Source organism: Trachurus japonicus, chromosome 13, assembly GCF_045865225.1.
Source record: "Trachurus japonicus isolate A0001 chromosome 13, Traja_1.0".
Classification (NCBI taxonomy): domain Eukaryota; kingdom Metazoa; phylum Chordata; class Actinopteri; order Carangiformes; family Carangidae; genus Trachurus; species Trachurus japonicus.
The window spans coordinates 28,956,259-28,977,729 of NC_140919.1; the positions used below are offsets into that span (position 1 = coordinate 28,956,259).

General features: G+C 42.7%; 2 protein-coding genes across 2 annotated transcripts; both read right to left on the reverse strand.

Annotated features, from left to right (window-relative positions):
- Positions 1-752: 752 nt before the first annotated feature.
- LOC146976202 (THAP domain-containing protein 5-like) lies at positions 753-4,986 on the reverse strand. The gene is made up of 5 exons (XM_085795787.1): positions 4,805-4,986; positions 3,038-3,221; positions 1,745-2,544; positions 1,314-1,500; positions 753-1,213 (listed from the first exon to the last, which is right to left on the reverse strand). Exons 1-5 carry the CDS (start codon positions 4,876-4,878, stop codon positions 1,094-1,096), a joined length of 1,365 nt encoding a protein of 454 aa, XP_085651913.1. The 5' UTR covers positions 4,879-4,986; the 3' UTR covers positions 753-1,093.
- A 246-nt stretch (positions 4,987-5,232) lies between these two features.
- On the reverse strand, positions 5,233-12,717 carry ppp5c (protein phosphatase 5, catalytic subunit). Its single transcript, XM_085795786.1, has 13 exons — positions 12,599-12,717; positions 10,295-10,536; positions 9,397-9,544; positions 9,123-9,244; positions 8,966-9,031; positions 8,695-8,793; positions 8,429-8,534; positions 8,063-8,205; positions 7,260-7,347; positions 7,116-7,156; positions 6,821-6,999; positions 6,643-6,724; positions 5,233-6,412 (listed from the first exon to the last, which is right to left on the reverse strand). The coding sequence occupies exons 1-13, from the start codon at positions 12,693-12,695 to the stop codon at positions 6,350-6,352; spliced, it is 1,476 nt and encodes a 491-aa protein (XP_085651912.1). The 5' UTR covers positions 12,696-12,717; the 3' UTR covers positions 5,233-6,349.
- Positions 12,718-21,471: the final 8,754 nt, after the last annotated feature.

The following is a 21,471-nucleotide window of genomic DNA, read 5'->3' on the forward strand; positions in this document are numbered from 1 at the left end:
CCTCACAGGCGCACACACGTCAGTAAAAGTCATGGCAACAGAGCGGTGACGCCTGACCGAGGTGACGTCAGTGCTGCAGTCCTGTGCAGTTTCTCTGTATGTGTATAGCATGTTCTCACTAACCATTTATTATTGCCTCTGACTTCTAGGTGACTCTGAGACAGAGAGTGACCCGGTCTATGGTGATTACAGTCTTCTCCTGTTGTCACATGAGATTTACCGGGTGACGCAGCGACTTTTCCTGCCACTCAGTGGAGAAACAGAGAGACAAGCATCAGAGGAAAGGCATCTCATGTAAGGAATCAAGAAGCATGTGTAATTTGGACAAATTTGCTGAGTCCAGAACCAACGCAGTGAACGGCAAATTAACCTAGAAATTTGGTCTTAGGCCTCAAAGCCATTCTTACTCCTTTCTTTGAACAGAATAAATTCTGGAGCCAGTTGTACCACTATGCAGATTGCATCATTGCGGAAACACCTCACAAATTCCTCAGCACACAGTGAACCTGATGAGCATGAATCTGTACTGACAGCTTCACTCAAAGTGTCTCCACCCTGTCGAACCAAACCATTATACCCAAATGATGATGCATTTACCTTCACTACAAAGTTAGGAGTTAGGAAGTTGTCAGTAATTAAATCAAACTGTTTCTCACACACCTGTGCTTGGTTGTATTATCTTTTTCTCTTTTAATAACTACAGCATTTCATAGCAGAAACAGAAACGAGGCACAAACCTAACAGATTATTTTAAAAGTTATTTTTTTAATTTGGTATGTTCATTATCACAAACAAAAACACTTTAATAAGTCAAACATAAATTGGAAGAAGCATATCCCTTACAAAACACATTCAACTTTGTCCCACATATGTGCATAGCTGAAAACAGAGCCAAACCTACCACCACATTTCATACACATACGTATCTCGGTTTGTTGAGAGAAAACTACAGAGCAAAACAAACAAAAATGCACACACACACAGACACACAATTAGGTAGCACTTTGTTTTCAATAGCGTTGGCCACGTCATTTCATTTTTGGCACATGGTCAGCAGACAGACAGAGGTGGGAGGCCCACAGTCACCTGGGCTTCACAGCTTTTCCTCTGCGTTATTCAGTGGAGTGTACAAGTACGCAGCATCGTCCTCCTCATAGATGATGGCCACAGTCTCGCCAGCATCCGTCACTGCCACACTCGTCTGTATGTAGGCCTACGGGAAGGGGTTGATGAACAGAGATTCTGATATTATTCAACATATCCAGTGAAATAACAGAATTCAGCAGCAGCTAAAAAGAAAATCTTATCAGTACCCTCTCGAGCAGCTGTAGTCGCTCTTCATTCAGCAGGTTGCTTTGCCTCAGCTGGCTGACTGTGTTCTCCAGACCCAGAAGCTTCTCCAGGTGTCGACGGTGTCGCTGCTGCAGCACTTTGACCTTCTTCTGCAGCTCGGCCACAATCGCCTCCAGCTGCTCCTTGCTCAGGCTGTTCTTATGGTAGCTGTTTGTGCAAACAAGGTAAACAAACTGTCAAAGGGGCAGTGAGATAGATAAGCATCAATATTTGAACTGTTCTTCGGCAAAAATGTTAATAATCTTTTGTTGAGATTTAGTTGCGACTCTGCTCTTATTTTAAACCCTACACCACTTTGCCATCAACAAAACACAATTCGGGGAAAAATCTTCGTGAAGTTCCCCTGCATGAAAATGTAGTCACAGCCTTGAAAGTGAGAGTCAGCGCTCACCAGTGCTCCTCCAGCTGGTGATCCTGCCGCTCAAGGCTATCCTCCTCCGACTTGCCGTCATCCATCTCTCCATCTGTGTCCAGTCTTTCCATAGTGAGAACCAGTGAAGTGGGGGAAGGTGGCACGTGTTTGGACACTATAGGAAGTGTAGATGGGATGGGCTTGGAGCTCAGAGCAGACGACAGCACCGTATCCGGGGAGAAGGTGAACTGTGTGGAGGTTTCACAGGGGAAAACGTTTGGTATCGTCTCAAAGTAGGCGATGACTTGAGTTTCCTGGCCTTCTTGGCCATCCAGGAAGTCCTCCGTGGTACAAGTCACATCTTCAACACCGAGGGAGGCGACGACCTCATCGGTGCAGCCGAGTGTGGACTCGTTAGCGACCAGCCCGTGGCCCTGAGTTAAAATGGCAGCAGCGATTCCATTGACGAGCTCATCTTGGCTTTCATCAGCAGTGCACTCAGACATCACTACCACCTCTGTATCCTCTCCACCGTTACTTAGATCATCTACTGTCTGGAATAAAGTTAAAGGGAAATTTGCCCCCGTTTCAAATCCGTCCACTGACGCCAGCGCAGTCACATCTGTCCTGAGGGAAGAATCGGATTCTACAGCGTCACTCGACGCCACCAGACTGGTGTCGCCCTGCTGCAACGGGTCGACGGTGATCTCAAACAAGTGTACCGTGTGCAATGTACTTTCCATCTCGACCATCCTATCATCTGACGCCACTGTGCTGTGATTAGTGTTAGCGCGAAGGCGTTTTGGCTTCTTCTCACTTTGATCCGTGGCTTTCCGTTTCTAGAAAGAAGCAGAAATGCGTGTCAAAAACAACATGATAGTGTTTATGGCGTAGCCTGGAGGGACGCTTTCTAGGCTTCATAGAATTTAGTTTATGCATGTAAATATCATTTTATGGGCCTAGTAGTAAATCAACTTGACAACAGGCAGCCAATTTACTGTTATTTTTTTCCATGCTGCATGAAGCTTCAAATACATCAGACAGGTAATTTCTGATCCTCTGGCCAATAAATTAAAGACAAAATAAGATAGGATAAAATAATCCTAAATCCTAAAATAAATTTACAAAAATTTAACTTTAAATTAAACTCTCAAAGGAGGTTAAATCGAAATCAACTTGTAAATAACCAAGTCCACTATGACCTGGACAAATGAGAATAATGCACAGGCTAAACTTAAACTAAACTTAAAAAAAAAACTTTTTCATTCAGCATAATAACAGCAACATAATTACTTGCAAATGTGGTAGTGCCCTAATATTTCTGTGTTTTACCTGAGCCTCCAGAAAGACTGTGGGCACAGCATCGCCCTCCAGGTAACGAATCCCCCATCGCACCTTGAAGCACGAAGGTGCAAAGTGTTCGTGGCAAATGTACTGATGTCGAGAGGGAGTCCAGTTCTCACGTCCCATGTTCCTCAGCCACTGCTGCAGTCGGACCGGGTCCTGTAGAGGGAACCTAAAGTATGATAAAGACAACAAAAATGTGATACACAGGTCCCACTTCAGCCCCCTCCACTGAAATATGGTGAAATGTTTGGAAAACTGAGCGTTACAACTGATCAGGACACTGACTGACTCTGTGGACTCATCGCATTTTGGCTTGTGATATTACACCACAGCGTGTAACACAATCCAACTCTGGTAGATTTTGAGGCAGCTGTGCTTTAAAGCAGATATTGTAAAGACCCTCTGAGATGGCACCATCAAATAGAACAAAGTTACAATGTTGGTCATGTCTGTGGTTCATGCAGTGCTTTGCTACTCTATTGCTTTTTATTTAATTGAATTACCTAGACGATTGGTGAAGTCCATGTTGTCCTGCTGACAAGATTACTGTAAAACTTTCTGATAAGCACTCCATCTCTGTGACCCTCTGCTTGCATATTCCCACAACAAAATGAGTGGCTGTAAATCCACTGTTTGTAGGCTACAATTTACTTTTGTGATCTATTCTGTGCACACATAATTTACTGAGCATCTGTCCTGTACTGGATCGCTCCCCCTGAGGTTTCCTCCATTTGACACTGTAAAGAGTTGTGGGAAGCTATTCCTGATTTGGGGGTCTGAGGACAGAAGGGTTTGTGATCCTCTATAAATTGTTTCACTTGAAGCCAATTTGTGATATTAGCCTGTATAGGTACATTTCACCTGGTTGTGGATGTTGTCAACATGACTCTATTCCTTTAGTCACTTTGATTAAAGTTTTAAAGGGTTTCTGGTGATCAGAAATAAAACCATTTGTTGTTTTGTCGCCTAACTTCAGCTTCCAGCTCCAGGATTAAGATGATGACATCATTGCAGTCTGTCTCCTATCGATCGATAAACAGGCTCAGGTGATCCGTGTGGCAGGTCACAAGGTAACCCCCCCCCCAATATCTAATGGTCACTTTGTGTCGAAGAGATTTAGCTGTCATATGTTGTGAACTGTGGAGCTGTTCAGGTGTAAAACATAGAGGTGTTGGATTTCGCCTTCCGTAGGCCTACTGATAATTGGGGTGGACATAATAATAAATTGTAGGCTACTTCAAGGTAACTGGACTTCTGTTCACTTCCAAACGTTTTCGAGAGGTGAAAAGAAGTTGCCTGCCATGACATCGATGACTCATTAGCTACACAGGTAAAAAGATAAATCCTTGCCAAAACAATCTGCAGCCTGCAGCCTAAGCATGAAGCTGAACCAACACATCTCTAAAGCAGTTTCAGAAAAACCATGATTACAACGTGGAGATATGTAGCCGGGCTAATGAACAGCCACCCAAAGTGTTTTAATCTACAGGTGAATTACAGTCGTAATTCAATCAAGACCCTGAAAGACCTAAACCTGAGCGATATATCCATGCGATCACACATGATATGCCACTCTCCTCTCGCTACAATGACTCATATCTTGGCTTCAACCAGCGGACATATTGTCCGAGGCGACGCTGTGACACTTTCTTAAGTTAGATGACGCGTCCAGCGGCAGCACCTGAGCAGCAGATCTAGCTGTAGCTCCAACACTCGTCTTTTTGTTTTATATTTTAAACTCAGTGATCTTACTTGTAGAAGCTCCTCCTGTCGCCGCCGCTCCCGGAGTCATTCTTACAGTTTGGCACCGAACAATATTTCGGCATCTCAGGTCGGTGTCGCTCCGTGTCCAGCTGGGTTCACAACAAGGTGAAACTCGTGCTGTGTTGTCAACTCGTGGCGCATGGTTGACGACTGACGATCAGCTGTTCGGACCCGTGACGTCAAATACATGCGTCTAAAAGGCAACGCGGTTCTCGCACATGGATTCTCGCCGTTTCTGTACCATACTGAGTTTTTAAAGTATAGCATAATTTGTTTTGGAAATGATTGCGTTTGTAAGACTTGGATTACTAATAAGGAATTAAAATTTTTTTTTAAATGATTTTCATTGGTGGGGGGAAAGAAACCCCAAAACGCAAAGGACAATATTGACTGACACAAAGAAAGAAATCAGCTTATTTCTAAAATCACAGGACTTGTTTTTTTTTTAATTCAATAATTTTCTCCAAACATTACACGGAATCTTTAAATGATACAGTATATATATACATACACATCGGTGTATTATTTCATTTTTTTTTATCTAAAAAGTTGAGGGCCGTTGGACAATGCAGCTGTGCGTTTCAAGACGGGTTGCATTTGGACGTTTGTGTACTGAAGACATCCACATGGGGGGGGGGGAGAGGGGGTAATAAGTCACCAGTAATCAAGTGCCATCAGTGTTTGCCTTACACCAAAGCTAGTTTGGAGAGTAGACTGTGCGGGAGCTGCCAGGTAAGTGGCACAATGACGGTCAAGGATGAAAACATGGAGAGCAGCAGCGTCTTCCCTGACAGGAAGCAGTGCAGCAGTGCAAAATAAATGTTACCAGCTACATGAATGAACCAGCTAAATACACCACTAATGGCAAACAGCACCTTGGAGTGTACCCAGAGACAATCCGCCTCTTTTTTTTGGACTGGGGTCATAACATGTAATCGTATTTGTATTCCTGCAAAATGAACAAATCGACTGATATACTAGGATGGTTTGAGAAACACTGTTTAGACATGCTGCTCTTAACCCAGTTAACAATGCTCTTAGCTGTGTACACAGGCCAACAGTACAATGCTAGGTTTCAGAGTCACAAGATGCAACTTGTAAAAACTGAACAATCATTTTCATCACAGATCTTTGGTACATACCATCTGCTGAGTATAACAAACATTTAAAAAACCAAGCAGCTCCGAGGAGACTTGTCTGAAATTCTCAGGGTTGGTTTCTTTACCCAGTGATGGAACACATGAGCGGGCAACAGGAGAATAGAAATGGGATTTTTTTTCCAGTTTTAACTGATAATATGGAAGGATGTGTCCAGTTTTGAACTGGGCTGGTCTGGTCTGGTCTGGTCTAGGTGATCTCTTCCCATTTCAACTACACCACCCGTTTCCTGCATACAGCTAGTGGAAGTTGGTCAGGGGAGAGGGATCCCTTAGGGTAAGCGTGAATGAAAGCATGTCCAAGCGCTGGAGGGAGTGAGGTGGCGGGATGGTTCAGGTCAGATGGGAGGTCATCAGTGTCAGATTAGCGTGGCCTCTACATCATCCCCAACTGCATTAGCGTGTTGGCATATGCCATGGGTTTGACATTCGGATGAGGCTGTAAAGGAAAATGTAAAGGAGAAACATTAGATCACACTTCAACATGCCTTTTAAAGATTTATTGGGAGAGCCCATGTTTCAAATCTGCACAACTAAACTCTGGGATAAATCTGACACAAATCATGCAAGGGGCTAGAGTTAGAAGTAAAGGTAGCAAAGATAGTTTTTTTATATCAGAAATTTCAAATTGCCAAACATTGTGCACTTTAACGAGAAGAGCATACTGACCACAGCAGTGAACTGGTGAAATTCTGGCTTGAGATCTGATGCCCTGAGGTGAATATACGCTCCTTTGTTCCCCATCTGATCACTGGGGGGAGGCAGAATACAACACACAACAGTTAGAGTGAATAGCCACAGAAACAGCCGGCTCAGCACTTTTAAGTTAGCGTGCATGATCACATACCAGTAGTTGGGTGCTGAGAACACGGTGATGCACTTCCCTGAGTGAGTGACCTCGTAGCCCTCAGCTTTGACCTCATGACTACGCACGATGAAGTCCAGCTTGTTCTGTTCCAGGAAGCGCTCTGTCACGTCTGGCCCGAACTGACAACTCACGCCTCGCTTGCTGATCGACCGGCCGTTCTGCAGGAGGGAGAGAGAAGTGAACGAGAGAAAACAAGATAGAGGGCGGACTCAGTGTTGGTCTGACATAAACTACATCTAAAACCAAAATATATATTGGGTGGGTGAGAACTGACCTGAGGCTGTGGATCTGACCAGAGAAGGTCACACATGGGACCTAAGGAAAAAGTGGCCAAAGATGTTGAACTGTGCTTGTTTTCTTTTCTTGAGATGATTTCTTTAAGGTTTCTATTAATGATTCCTTTGGAGTCTGACCCTACCTGAGTCCGGAGGCTGTCTGTTCCTGTCAATCTTCCTGAGGTCCTCCAATGTGACACCATCTTCACTGAACAGCCCCCCGTGCATAACCTGAAACGAATATTGCAATAGGATCATGTGTGCAACAGAAAATATCAAACCACTACTGCAAAAAGCAAATAACAGCTTCAGGTAAAACCATTATACAAAAAGTAGCTCACACTGAAATTTAATTTAAGGGTGATGATGATGTAATTGAAGATAAGACTGGTCAGTCTCCATCTTTCCTACAACAAAGCACTTTACAAATAGAAAGATGGATCCTCTGGCTTTACACTATTCTGGGATCTTTATTTAAAAACAACTGCAGCTCAACTAGCTCCAGACTTCTAGTTTCAATCAGAGCCTCGACAGGAGTCTTGTTTAAACGTGGCTGAACCACTTCAGGCTTACGTGCTGTTAACAGGGTTCAATTCATTTATTCATTCAAGTTCATTCTAATCCAGTTAAATTGCTTATTTGATAAGGACTGATTTGTTGATCCTGGATTAAGTTATCTAGTGATCAAAAAATGTTCCCACACTTAACATCACTTACAGTATGAACTTACTTTAAAAATAAAAACTTTCTAAAATCTTAAAAGTAGTTGTCCCAAATAACCATTTTAATGGGAAAAAAGTGATCTGGACCTTTTGTTCTTGATTTTAATTAGTTTTTCTTTCTTTTCAACTGGCTCTCCAATTTCATATAGACACATATTTTGTACATTTTATCATGTAAAATCTAGGTGATCTTTATAGCAACAAATAACAGTGACATTGCTTACCAGTACTTTGCTATTAATACACTGTGCTAGAGGCAGCCACTGGAAGACCTCACTGAACAGCTGGAACATCTGGGCTGTGTACTTGGCCTTGACCTCCCCTTCAAATCCATACATCTGGTTCATGTTGTCTGTCTCATGGTTTCCTGCAGCGAAAAGATTGGTTAATATAAATCACATAATCTCGTTTAAACAATTTATACAGTAATCTGTATGTAATCTAAAAAGAAAAACAAATAGCTAACAAATCACCATCAGGACTGTTCTTAGTGACTGCACCAATGTATTAAGTGTCACACATTATGACACACACGGCAACATCTGCAGATCACACACATGCCCTCACAGGCACACAGCGAGTGTTCTCACCCCTCAGCAAGTGGAAGTTGTCGGGGCAGAGCAGCTTGAAGCCAAAGAGGGTAAGGATGACTTCAACAGAGAAAGAGCCGCGGTCCACAAAGTCACCATTGAAGAGCTGAATTCTGTGGTTAAGCACTGTGACGCACAAGTTCTGCATTTGAGGCTTTTGGCTGTTGTTGTCGTATTAGAAACAGAAGAGCTCAAACAAGTGGGGTCACAACATTCAGCACAGACTTAAAACCTGATGTGTGACCATCTGCAAGGAGAAAGGATACATAAGGGTTGCTCTCCGAGGGTAAGCCGTTCAACTTGAAGATGTTGAGGAGATCGTAGTACTGCCCATGGGTGTCACCACAAATTGTTATTTTTTCTGTCTGTAGCAAAAAAAGGCAGAAGACATTAAATTAATCGCAGAGGATAAATGAGAAATAATTTCACATGGATGTTCTACTTTATTCACCGTTGTTTGGTTACTGTAGTCCTATTAGAGACTGAGCACTATGTAATCAAGTACTACTACTAATTCACTAGTGATGAAGTCTTTACCTCTTTTAATGTGATCTCAACGAGACTTGGTAGTTTCGATAGAACATCTTTGACTTGCACCAAAATCTGAAAAAGTACAGGAACACATTTGATTACAGATACAAGCAGGTTTCCCACAGTGAGGGCGCTGTGTTTCACTTCGAGTGAGCATGTTTACCTGATAAGCACACTTTCTGTGCAGCTTCTTCTGGTCTTTGAACCAATCCATCATCTCATTCATGAACTTCAATGTGACCTTTCCATCTTCAAGTTTGGGGCCATCGTAGTCATCCTCAATCGCTGCAACACAAGATTTGTTTTTTGTTTTTTTTTATCAGATGCATTATCACAAAGTAACAAATCAATCATTATCCTTAGCTACTGCTTTCAATCATTGTCATTACAGGTGGCAAAACTATTTGTAAATTTGCCCAATAAAAAATTCGACTCACTCATGTTTTCAATGTCCAGTGAGTCAACAACAGATTTTTTTATCTCGTCGCTGGCGATGGCTCTCTCAAAAGCCTTCTGTTTCACAATCTTGTTACATTCCTGATACTTCATCCTTGCATCCTTGTCATTTGGTCGAACTCTTACTACCTATTACCAGAGCAGAGAGGAGACAAGAAAAATAAAAGACACTGTCTCATTATGAACAGGCTTTCAAGCAGACATGAAAACATTCACTCAATGCAGAGAACAAAATGTTAATGGTAACAAAACTAAATCAAGCATTCAACTTCTTAATTATGCAAACTGTTTCTTCTGGTTGAATGAAACATTTCTGAGTGGTACAGTCACTGTGCAACAATTAAACTACCCACAGTCACACACTGTTACTCCCTGTACGTTTCAGAATGTATGGAATCTATATTGCATTCTTAGTTTCAGTAACAGTCTATAAATACATATAAATCTAGTTCCAACCTCTCGCAGCTTCATGAGGATTAACACTCTGTTGTCATGGTGCGCTGTCTAGTTTGTACAATAAATTGCTGCGGGTATGGCTGAGCTTTAGAGGTCTTTGTTGTCTCAGCCCTGGTATATATTTACATTGCTTGTTATGAGCAGCCCAAACAACAATAGGCACTAAATTAGCAGTGTCTTTACACTGGATCTAATTGGCATCATGACTGGATTAAAGGATAATCCCTATTTTGGGCTGTTAAGGTAACAGGAAGAGCCGAACTCAAGGTGACAGATCAACAGATGGAACTAGATAGCTCTTTCTTTTGGGAAAATTTTGCAAAAATATGTGTGTGTGTGTGAATGTGCTTCATGTCCTGTATATTCAGTTCACATTGCAAGGCAGCTGCAAGTCTGATCCTAACAGTCGAAGATGCTCCTTACCGTCTCGTAGTCCTTAAGTGCAGCCTTGAACTTGCCCAGTGCCATGTTGGAGGTGGCACGGCGATAATACCCCTTAATGTAGTTTTTGTCTATCTCCAGGGCCTTTGTGGCATCTGCCAGGGCATAGCCATAGCACTCTGTGCGTAGGTATGCCAGGCTTCGGTTGCTGAAGTAGATGGCATTGGATGGGTTGAGCTCCAGCGCCTCTGTGTAGTACTTGATAGCATTTTCATAGTCTTTCTCTGAAAAACAAATGTCACATCTTCACTGGACAAGCACTGAGTTTGTGGCTCTGTAAAGTCCCAGTAGATATGTCAGACACACTGAGTATGTTACACATTTTTACTTCCTTTACTACTGGAGTGAGAATACTGCTGAACAAAATTGTCAAAATAAAACTGGTCCTGAAACGATTAGTCAAATGATTAGTTAACCAACAGGTAATTGAAAACACAGACATTCAGGCTGTTTCAATTTTTGCTTTTTTTTCTCCTTCTATCTTTTCCAACTACAATTTGGGTGGGGTTGGGTTTTGGTAAATGAAACACAATGACAGTTTGGGCTCTGGTAATTTGTGTCCAGCATTCTACATGTTTGATCATACAAGTTTTTGATTTTATTTATTCCAATAATACAAGAGTGAAGATAGCTGTTTGATTGTAGCTTTAAAGGCGATCAAGCACAGGTTTCATTTTAAACCTCACCACAAAATAATTACTAACATTCTGTATAGTTAGCATAACCATAATCAAATTGCAGATGACTATCAGGATCAACTCTTTTGATGGCCAATATTTCAGCTCAAGGCCAGACATGAACATCAATGCAACAACAGAGGGGAAGTTATGAGACACAAAATCATCCTTTAATCCAATTAGTGAGCATACTGTAAGGAGGTCTACTGCTGCTAGTGCTAACCCAGTGCACTTGTGCTAAACAGCCACATGCAGTAGTCTGTTGCGACCTGGTTGCGACCCTGCTGTAGCTATGTGAAGCCAGTATCACCCCCATGATACATGCTATTCTTCTTCCCACTGAGTATTGGCGATGACTCCATGGCAAACCTAATCACTAAACATAACAATTGCTCTTGTGTACACGATTAATAATGAGACTTTTCTTGGTTCAAGAGCATGTTTGTAAAGTCATCACAGAGCTAATATGATAAAGCACTTATCTCAGTGAGGTGTCACTGTCTGAAAAACATTTGCAAAGCAATTGTTTCCTACCTTCTTGGCCATGCTTGGTCGTACTAGTTAATCCAATTTTGCTACAATAACTTTACAGACAGGTAATAAACCCGATTTTAACATCAGGTTTTTATAATATTTGGAAATGAGCAAGCACCACGTGACTGGCACATTTCTTTTTTAGCTTGGCATGATCATGTGGAGGTTATAGGTTTTATGCTGGGATTGGTAGTAGCACACGGTCTGCAATACCTCGGCGTGATTATGACTTCATATCTAACCTGATCCTGTTTATTATTTTATGAAATAGGCATTAATCGCGGCCATCCTACAACAGACAGACTACATCTGCTCTGACTCATCACGATGTCAGCCCTGGTAATGCCCGGGCCTCTGGAAACCGCACACAAAGGAAGTTTGCACTGTCAAAAAAGGCAGACAGTATAACATAACACGGCATGGAGTCTCCAGTATACTACCACGGATGAGTACAGTTCAGTAACAGAGCACAAACGACAGAAGTTGACTTTCATTTTCGATGCTGCTCCGTCAAACTAAACAGTTTCTTGCCCCATCACCAGACACCATCGTAACTATTTGTATTCAGTACCTCATCTAAATCAACTAAGAATAGATCAATATAAGTTTTAACGTTGAAATAGATTTTAAAAAAGAAAAAAAAGGCAGCCATTCAACACCGGGAGCATTGCTGCCTTGCTGCCTGCTGCTGCGGATCACATGCGTTGCTAGCGAACAGAAAATTCAAGTTGTTGTATCTGAACCTAGGATAAAACTACATAACAACCAGATAACACGGCTGGATGAAAACACAAGGCGGGCATTATCGTGCACAACGGGGAAGATAACAAATCTCAGCAAGTGACACAAGTGTGAGACACGGGTGCTTTAGCCTTTAGCTGAACCGGCTAATCCAATGAATGGGGTTTACAACTAGCATGCTTTCTGAGCGACGTTAGCTTAGCTCCACGTTAGCCACCGGCTCCGCTTGGAGCGTGTTGCAGCACATTGGTGTCTTCCTGTTTTTAGTAGTGACACCTTGATCTGTTACAAACCGCACAAAGAAGCAACCGACTTGCCAGGTCTGTCAAATTACCTTTGAAGTACTTATTCGCCTTCTCCTTGAGTAGCTCTGCATCATTACCTCCCTCCGCCATCTTCTCCTCACTGCCGTAAACTGACTCGTGCGCCATTGGAGTCAACAGTCGCAAAGGTCGCAAACTGTGATGATTTAATTTTACCGGATTAAAAAAAAAACGGTATGTGCCTGGTGGAGGAAACCCCCAATATATGATAGACACAAAGGTATTTTTTATCCTTTTTTATCCTTCTGCTGGTATAATCCATTGCAACGGTGAGTTTTATTGTTTTAAAAAATAGACTTTAGCTTTGTAAAATACACATTCACTTTAATACGACGACAAAAAACGAAGACAGCCGAGTGTTTCTCACTGAGTGAACATTTTTGCAAAAGTAGCCTACAGTAGGCTAATAACACCATCAGTTTAAATTAGGCTACATCTCCCTGTGTATTGTCTCTATATGAAACTGCTGTAGAGGTTTTCCATTTTGACAGTGGCTATATTTTATCCAATAATTATGTTGTGTCTCATCCAGCCAGTATTATGTATGAGAGAGACACTGACAATGCCATCTGAAAACTAAAAGTAAAGCAGTAGGCCTAATCCTCATTTGAATTCTCTCAATCAACCAGCAGGGGTCAGTGTAGACCTTCACTGAACCAGTAAAGAGACCGGGCAGCATATCCATTTGGATTTGTAAGCAACAATGAGGCTGTTGATAGAGGGATCTGTGCTCATGTTAAGATAACCAAAAATATGCAGATCATGCGTAATGAGTAACAAATCAGTCATTAGTTGAAGATTAGATAAACCACCCAGGAGGCCAGAGTTGTGGCTTGTATGGAATTATGATTACATTTTTTTAGAAGGAGCCTGTCCTCAAGTCTCTGCCTCTCTCACTCAGCAGAAATAAATTTCCATAAAATTAAAATGTTGGCTTGTCTGACAGAAACCTACAGATTCTTATTGGTCCTTCTCCAGATGCCTCCAGGCAAGTTTCCTGCCATCTGAGAAAAGCAGCGTCGGCCCCCGGAAAACCACAGCTACAGCAGTGAGGGGACAAATGTGGCACAGGTGCACATCTCCACAACTTTACTCACTCACACATGGCATCTGACGCACCCCGGCATCACATAACTGGTTTGCAAAAACATCACGCAAACCTTAAGCGAAAACATCCAAGCTGAAACACCTTTCCTGTACCAGAGTCTCTGCTCTGTCTGTGGTCAAAAAGGGCAGTCAGGAGAGTGACCTTGTGTCTTGTGTACCAGAAAGGAAAAGTCAACCCTTTGAGAAACTGGTTTGTGGTTCGGTCTGTTTGGGTTTTAGATGATTAGGGTTAGAAGTTCAACAGAATAAGAGACGCTCAAGGGAAGCATGTGACATAGAGGATACAGCCCAGTCCAGTCTGCTGCCCTGACTCACAAACGACATCCCGCGGTGAAGAGTAAGAGGCCAACCAGCCGGGTGACTCACCATGACCCCTGTCGAGCACTTACTAACCCCAGAGTGTGAGTTCACTTTCTCTTAGCAAGATTACCTATGACTCGCCTCTTTGTCTGCACCGTAACACGTCTTCCTCCTGATGATTTTAGTAGTGCTGGTGGGAGGGGGAAAAATGAAAAAAAAAAACTATGAGATTGACTGAGAACGCGCTGACGTTACAGCCTCAGCCCCACATGAGAGTAAACGCAGACAGTGAGTGGGAGAGACAGTGTAGGAGGGAGAGAGGCAGAGAAAATCTGGCTGGCTAGGAGGACGGAGGAGGGAAATTGCTGTCCTCTTGGGTGTACGATGCATGAGCGTGGGCTCCGAAGGGGTCCTGAGAAAGTTAAAACAAACACAAATGGAGGAGCGCAGAGATATACGAGCAACCAGAGAAAGAGACAGATGAAGGTCAGGGAGAATGTGAGTGACATTCCAGGGCCGCGAGCCAATGAATGATGAGGCCTCAGCGTGAGTGGAGTATATGTTACATAGGCCTGATCCAGGCCCTCTTACTATTTATCATCCTGTAGCATGTAAGACCATTGCATAGTGACTTGAACATCCCCTTTCAGTCTTTTCCTCCACCCCTTTAACTGTCATGCTAGTGTTTTGTGGACGCCGAAATTGCAACAGATTCTCGTTTCCCCTCCCCTCCGCTGCTCTTTCCAAATAATTCACTAATGAGAGTTTGACTTCAGGGGGTCTGTGGGGGGTCGCACTTATTTGAACCACATGTTTTTCTAGTGGGCAGGGCAAAGGACTTCAAGCAAAATTAAAGATAAATTAAGAAAAAAACTCATCCTCTCGAGCTCCACCCTTCCTCCTTTCTCTTATTTCCCATTATCTCGTTCATTCTCAGTTTAGATCTGGTTCCAGTGTAAGCTGGCATTTTGTTTCTGATTGTCTTTGAGTCATGTAGCCTACAAATCGAAAGGATTGCTCACATTATATGGAAGCATTACAACGCCTCTCCTCTGCATCCCAGTGGAACCTCCTGTTGATCAGTATAGCCATCTGCCAGTGTGTAAATCAACATCCTGTAATGACACATCACATGTTCACTTAAGTTATTTGCGCTACAGGGGAATGAGAAGTCGGAAATTTCATGTAAATGGAAAAAGAAATGTGATGCATACCTGCTTAAAAAGTCTGCTGCTGGATTTACCTTTCCATATTAAAACTCCCTCTGTTTCCTCTTGTGTTTCTTGGACTTGTAACCAGGGTGGTAAGGGGTGGGGACTGGAGGAGGGTATAGAAAGCAATTGTGTTTATGTTTTGCTGAGCGTCTGTTTACATTTCTCGTAGGGCTGCTTCAAGTTTATAGCAAGGCTTTTACCTTCAGTGCTTTCCCTGAAAAGTGAAAGTCCTGGTGAACACATGTGATATATAAGACTCCAGATATACAAAATATAATTTTTTATTAGCTTTTAAAATTTTCCCCCCAATTTTCTAATTTACACATTTTAAACAACTATGAAGTTATTCAGTACAACCCTAAATAACCTTGCCCATAAGTAGAGAGGAAGACTATTTATCAGTGAGTGCCAACGCTCTGTTTGTTCTAAGATAAAAACCCGACACACTGCTGGAATATTTGTGCACGCTGCCACTGTCTACTAGAGCAGGGGTTCTCAACTAGTCTCACTCTGGGACCCACATTTTCCCATGGTCATTAAGTCGGGACCCACTTTTATAGAATTCAAACCAAGATTTTTTTTTAAAGCCTTGAAAAACTAATTTTGCTCTTTATTGAGAAAAGTGCATTTCAGAGCACATGAATGAAACTTAGGAGGACCATGACAACTTCATGTACAGATGTGAATAAAAAAATATCAAACTGCACAAAATGGAGACCAACAAAACGATATATTTGACTTTTAATGCATCTCTGCATTCAGAGCATAAAGTGAATAAATATCAAATTGCACAAAATAAAGACCCACAAAACAAAACAAGATTCACTGCATTCAGGCCACATTAGACCATTACAACTGCATGTGTTCTCGTGATGCGTGCCTTTCAATATTAGTTATTTTTCAAAATAAAAGACATGTCCAACATCAGATGTGCATTAAATATTTACTTTTTTGACCAGCTGTCCGCGACCCATCCAGAACGGGTCCGCGGCCCACTTTTGGGTCCCGACCCACCAGTTGAGAACCACTGTACTAGAGTAGATTCTGAATAACAGGGCCTGTAATGACAAAAAAATACACGTTTTGCTGGTACTTATCTATTTCTTGATAAAACAGTGGCTGTTGCAGAGGGCCTGTTTCTGTTGACCTGTTGTTTCTCCTGTAAAACTAGGAAAAAGTGATGCTTGTTTTTATAAAGACAAACTTGATTGTTTATTCCACTCATAAAAACCTTTTGGCTATTAACAATGGAGCAAATTTGTACTTTTTAATTACCTGTCTCAAATGACTCCCATCATTATTTATCTTGCTTTTAATTTTAGCACAGTCACTTCAATAACCAAAAGCAGCATTCCTTCTTGCCACATTTGCTAGTAGACCAGACTGTGAGTGTGCACTGGCATAATTACTTATTTTTAGAGGATTTTCCAATCAAATAGGAAGTTTTGACTCATGAACTAATACAATAAGAATAGTCACATTAGCCACTGAAACGACGGCTCCATACCTGAGTACGAGCCCGCGCACAGCATGAGTGGAGTCAATTGTTGATGTTGGAAATGTGAGGCAGACTATGAGTTGTTGTGATTTTTTTATGGCACATACCAAGCAGCCCCCTCCTGATGGACTGGCACCACAGCCTTGTTAAAGGGAATTTAGAAAATGACCGACTAAACAGATAATTAGAATAAATAAAAACAAATTGCTATGGGAAGTGCGAAAAAGTCCAGATAACTAACTTGAATAAGATTAGGAGGAAAAAACATTTTGCAGTATGAACTCAGTGTTTGGCATGAGTGTGGCCTTATTTGGCTATATCGGTGGACATTATTATAATTAACCACTTTGTATTTCCTACTTTGTTTTCCTCTGGTTTTCACTGTGTCATCAGTCAGGATTTTCCCTTCCACTGTCCTCACAAGTTCAGCCCGACTGTCCCCACACACACACCTTTACCCCAGCCATTCGTGTCTTCTCTTCCCATCATTCATTCCCTCAGTTGTATGTTTCTCTGTGCATCCTCCTGTCTGTCTCCATTTCTCATTTCATTTTGAGCAGCGCTAGTGTTTGATGTTTGCTGGGCACGAGAACAAGGGATCGGATACACACCCCAAACAGGAAATGAGAAATTCAAGCAAATAGACCCATGTCTGTGTGCCTCAGAGAGAAAGACAGAAACTCGCAGGGAAGAATGTGAATAGATAGAGCAGAGCAGACGATGGAGGATGTCAAATAGACACAGAAGTGTCTGTACATTTTCGAGGTGAAAAGGTTGTTTCATGTTATGTGTGAGCAGGAGGGAGGAGAGAGGAGCACCCCGGGTATATTTATAGACAGTGACCACCCTAGACAGTGTCCTACATCACCCTATGACATCAACCATCCTACTGAACCACCTAGAGTGACAAACACTTCCTTCTAACGCTACATGTGATTCATAGTATTTATTTATTTTTCAGCTACTTTTCAGTGCTAATTTCAGGCTGGGGAGGACACTTGGAATCACACAGTGCAGCATTAGTTTTCTCATCCGGTGACACCATTGTGACAGATAGGTTCGACATTGGAGCCAGTGTGCACGGCAGCAGCCAAGAAGAGGAAGAAAGAAAGAAAGAACGAACGAACGCTGAGACTATCTATCAAAGTGACTGTGGTGCACAAACAGAGCAGCTGTGTAAGTTGCTGAAGCCCTTTCATCTGGATGTGTGGTTGTTGTTGTTGTCACACTAGTTAACGGTAGCGACGACATGTTTTGGCGGCTGGTTTATTTTACACAGTCTACACTCCTACTGTTTATGAGCAACGAGCGACCGAGCACCAGCGACACATGGTCAAGATTTCCCACAGAGAGGAACCCACATCATGAGTGACTCAGGATGTCTGGGTGCACACACTCTGACCATGGGATGACTATAAGACTTGAAAGGGAAGTCAGACATAAGGCTGAAAAGAGGGAAAGCTTGTTGAGAAAACTGGCCCGGCTTCTTCCAGCGGCACCGATTTATCTCGAGTAGCTGGGATGGCTGAGATCTGATGTAGCAAGACAACAATAACAAACAAGCAAAGCAGCAGACAGACCGTCATGTCTTTGTTCAAGACAAACTGTAAATATCTGTCACTGTTACAACACTGCTTTCCCAACCGCTGCGTAGTAGATGGATTCGCACAAGCTGGAACGCAGATGCTTCTTAACGTTTCTAATGAGACACTAAAACTTTGCCATGTCAGTACCAGCTGTGGAGCACAAACACAGACTCAGATACCCTGTGCGGAGTCTGAAAATATCCAGTCACACATAGGCAGGCCATCCAGGATGTTGTGGGGGAGAGTTTCCTCATCCTGTTGCTCTTACTGTTGGACTTTCCTGTCAGTTAGCATTAACTACTGACAGACCTTTGGGTGCCTTCCAGACTCATCTCCGAGTTTTTTTTTTTTTTATCTCTAGGGAGTAAAAATTCCTTACTGTAAAGTATTAGTTCACATCCTGTACACTTGGGTGGCCAGGCAGAAGAGGCAGCGTCAGATCTAGGTGCTCTGTGGAGCAGCCAGCCTCTTTGCACCTCTTTGCAGTGCAGAGACCAGAGGGTATATCTTAGGAGAAGAAAATAAGGACCACACTCTGCAGCAAAGTCACACGTGTTCATCAGGTGGTGTGAACCAAAAAAACAGATATACTAAACTCCAAGCTCTCACTGGAGCTCAGTGGAAGGTGGTAGACTTTTCCTTATCATCGCTGTGGTCACAAAACATTGACATGGGATTGCTCAGATGCCACCAGGGAAAGCCATTGTGCGTGGAGCTGTCTGCAGTTCCACTCAAATGGACTTCAGCCTTTGTGATTCAGCAGTGTCAGTGGCATGGACTGTGCTACAGATGCAGAGATAGACTGCCTTGACTTACTGCCCAGTTCTGAAGTCTGATTTCTGTTATACCTGCCCGCCACTTTCCTTTTTTGTCCATGTTGAGCATATGCTACCATTTATAAGTGTGTGTATGCGTGAGCGTGTTTGCCAAGTCTAATTTATTTATTTGGCGCCTTAAAACAGAGAAGGCAGGGGGTGCAGGAAGAGAAGCAGAGACATCAGGATTACAAGCAGTGCTGGAAAAAAGTGTTTAGATGCTTTAAGTACGATTTTATTAATGGGTTAACATTTTACTGTTGCATTAATGAAGAAACATCATTTTAATGTATAGCTGGTTAAGACAGAGATAGTATTACCCACTATATATATATTGTTTTACTGTTTAAAATCCTCAAACTTTAGTTTCGTTTAGATCATATATACAGTATATGAAGTATATTCTTGATATAGAATGATCTATGTGAAGTGTATACCTCTATCTGTGTTATAAATTGTTTTCTTGTCTGTATACAACAGTTTTTCCTCAGTCGATGTGAGGATCTAAGGGCAGAGGATGTTGTTATGACGCTGTGTAAAGCCCTTTGAGACATACTGTTTGTGAAAATGGGGGCTATACAAATAAAATTGCCTTGCCTTGCCTCAACAATGTACAACATAATATAAAATAACTTAATGGATGAAGTGCCAGGGTGTAGAGAGACAGCACAGTTTGAAAATCCACTCAAAGTTCATATTCTCCCTCCCCTTCAAACATATAGGTGTCATTATAGGTATGAGCTCATGTATATGCATGATCATGTGTGTGCATATATAAACTGAACATTTATGCAAGAGTGTGTTTCAATCGTGGGTGTACATGTATAATGTGATAGCGTGTGAGAGTGCACTGAATGGGAGGAGAAATGAGGAAGCATTGCATAAACCAAACACATAATTTCACAGTGCTGCCCACTCCCAAAGTGCCCCAATCACAGGAAATGGGTGTAAAGGAATGACTCAGCTGGCTTTGACCTCCACCAACCCCCCAGCTCCCTAACACCCCCACCCTCTCCTTCAGGGCTGCTTTAATTAGAAAAAGCAACTTGTTTGTTTTTCTTTGTCTCAACACCAAGTCTAGCCCCTCTCGATCTCTGCCTTTTAAAATGAGCGCATCCCAAGTTTGGTGATGACTCATAGCTTTCTCCTCCACCCATCGCTCTCATGCTCTCTGCCTGTCTCTGCGTAATTCGATTGGCCTAGATTCCACGTTTGGTGCAGGGATGTGAAAAACAGCTGTCACACAGATGTATGGCCTTATCATACCTGTTCAGGTGCGTCCGATCTCCAGAATGCTCACAACACACACACACACACACACACACACCAACTTTGACAGTGTCATGCTGAAGTGTTTATGTATTCACCACGCTCAGTTGCTCAAGGCCAATGCTCACATACACATTTGTGCAATCCTGCACACACACATACACAACACTCACCATGCTGCTTCAAAGGATGGCGTGTCATAAACAGAGGGACTGGGGAGGAGGAATGTGTTGTTCATTGGGGAATTCGGAGTCAGTGGGGAGAGGGAGGAGGGGTGGGGGCACGCTGACCTAATGTCCCTCTTCAGTGGAGGCAATGAAGGAGCTGGCTGCCGAGTGTTTCTCTCTGCTGTCATAACCCTTGTACAGCCATCAATACAGCTGAGAGCCCCAGTGACACAAGAGGCCACAGATCATGGCTGACTAATCTGAAACAGGCCCAGTACCTAGCTACCCTCGAAAACTTAACACCTCCCTAACCTCCCATTCATCCACGAAGAAGAGTCGGGTTACCATGTGATACATGTGACAGGCTGTGTGTGTGCGTGTGTGTAGTTTTGGGAATAGGAAGATGATATTTCTTTCTGTCCACTGTGTCAGTTTAACACCGATGTGTGTGTGTGATTTGTGACTTTAGTCACACCTCTCTTAATTTGAGTCAGCACCCCTGCCCCTGTTTTTTTTTACTATGTTTGCGTGTGTGTGTGTGTGTGTGTGTGTGTGTGTGTGTGTGTGGCTGTGGGATGAGTGATAGAGTGTGATTGAACTTAAGATTCAGTTCAGTTCAGCTAAACTCAGTAAGGAGTTTACAGGGCTGAAGCCCCGCCCCCTCTCCCAGAGGCTCCTGTAACTCTGCAGCCTTGTCCAAAATAATTTGCCAGCTGCATAGTGCACTATACAGTGTACAGTATAGTTCACTGTGTATCCCATTATATTCTGGGTAAAATGCGATTGAATTGATGACTTTCCTACATTGGACACTTCGACATGGAGAGGCCAGGATCGAACCCACTCTGCCTGCTGAGCCACAGCAGCAAACATGTAGCTAAATATTGGGATATTATTCCCATCAACTGGTGAAGTACAACACATAGTA

Bases quoted from the DNA above. Each gene is read 5' to 3' on its own strand.
- ppp5c (XM_085795786.1), bottom strand. From the start codon at position 12,695: ATGGCGCACGAGTCAGTTTACGGCAGTGAGGAGAAGATGGCGGAGGGA. The intron at 8,794-8,965 runs GTAAAGACTTCA...TTTTTGCTACAG, and splicing joins TTGAGATCACATTAAAAGAG to ACAGAAAAAATAACAATTTG. The intron at 7,157-7,259 runs GTAGGGTCAGAC...CTTTTTCCTTAG, and splicing joins CAGACAGCCTCCGGACTCAG to GTCCCATGTGTGACCTTCTC.
- LOC146976202 (XM_085795787.1), bottom strand. From the start codon at position 4,878: ATGCCGAAATATTGTTCGGTGCCAAACTGTAAGAATGACTCCGGGAGC. The intron at 3,222-4,804 runs GTAAGATCACTG...ATCATACTTTAG, and splicing joins GACAGGAGGAGCTTCTACAA to GTTCCCTCTACAGGACCCGG. The intron at 1,214-1,313 runs GTACTGATAAGA...CCCTTCCCGTAG, and splicing joins GACTACAGCTGCTCGAGAGG to GCCTACATACAGACGAGTGT.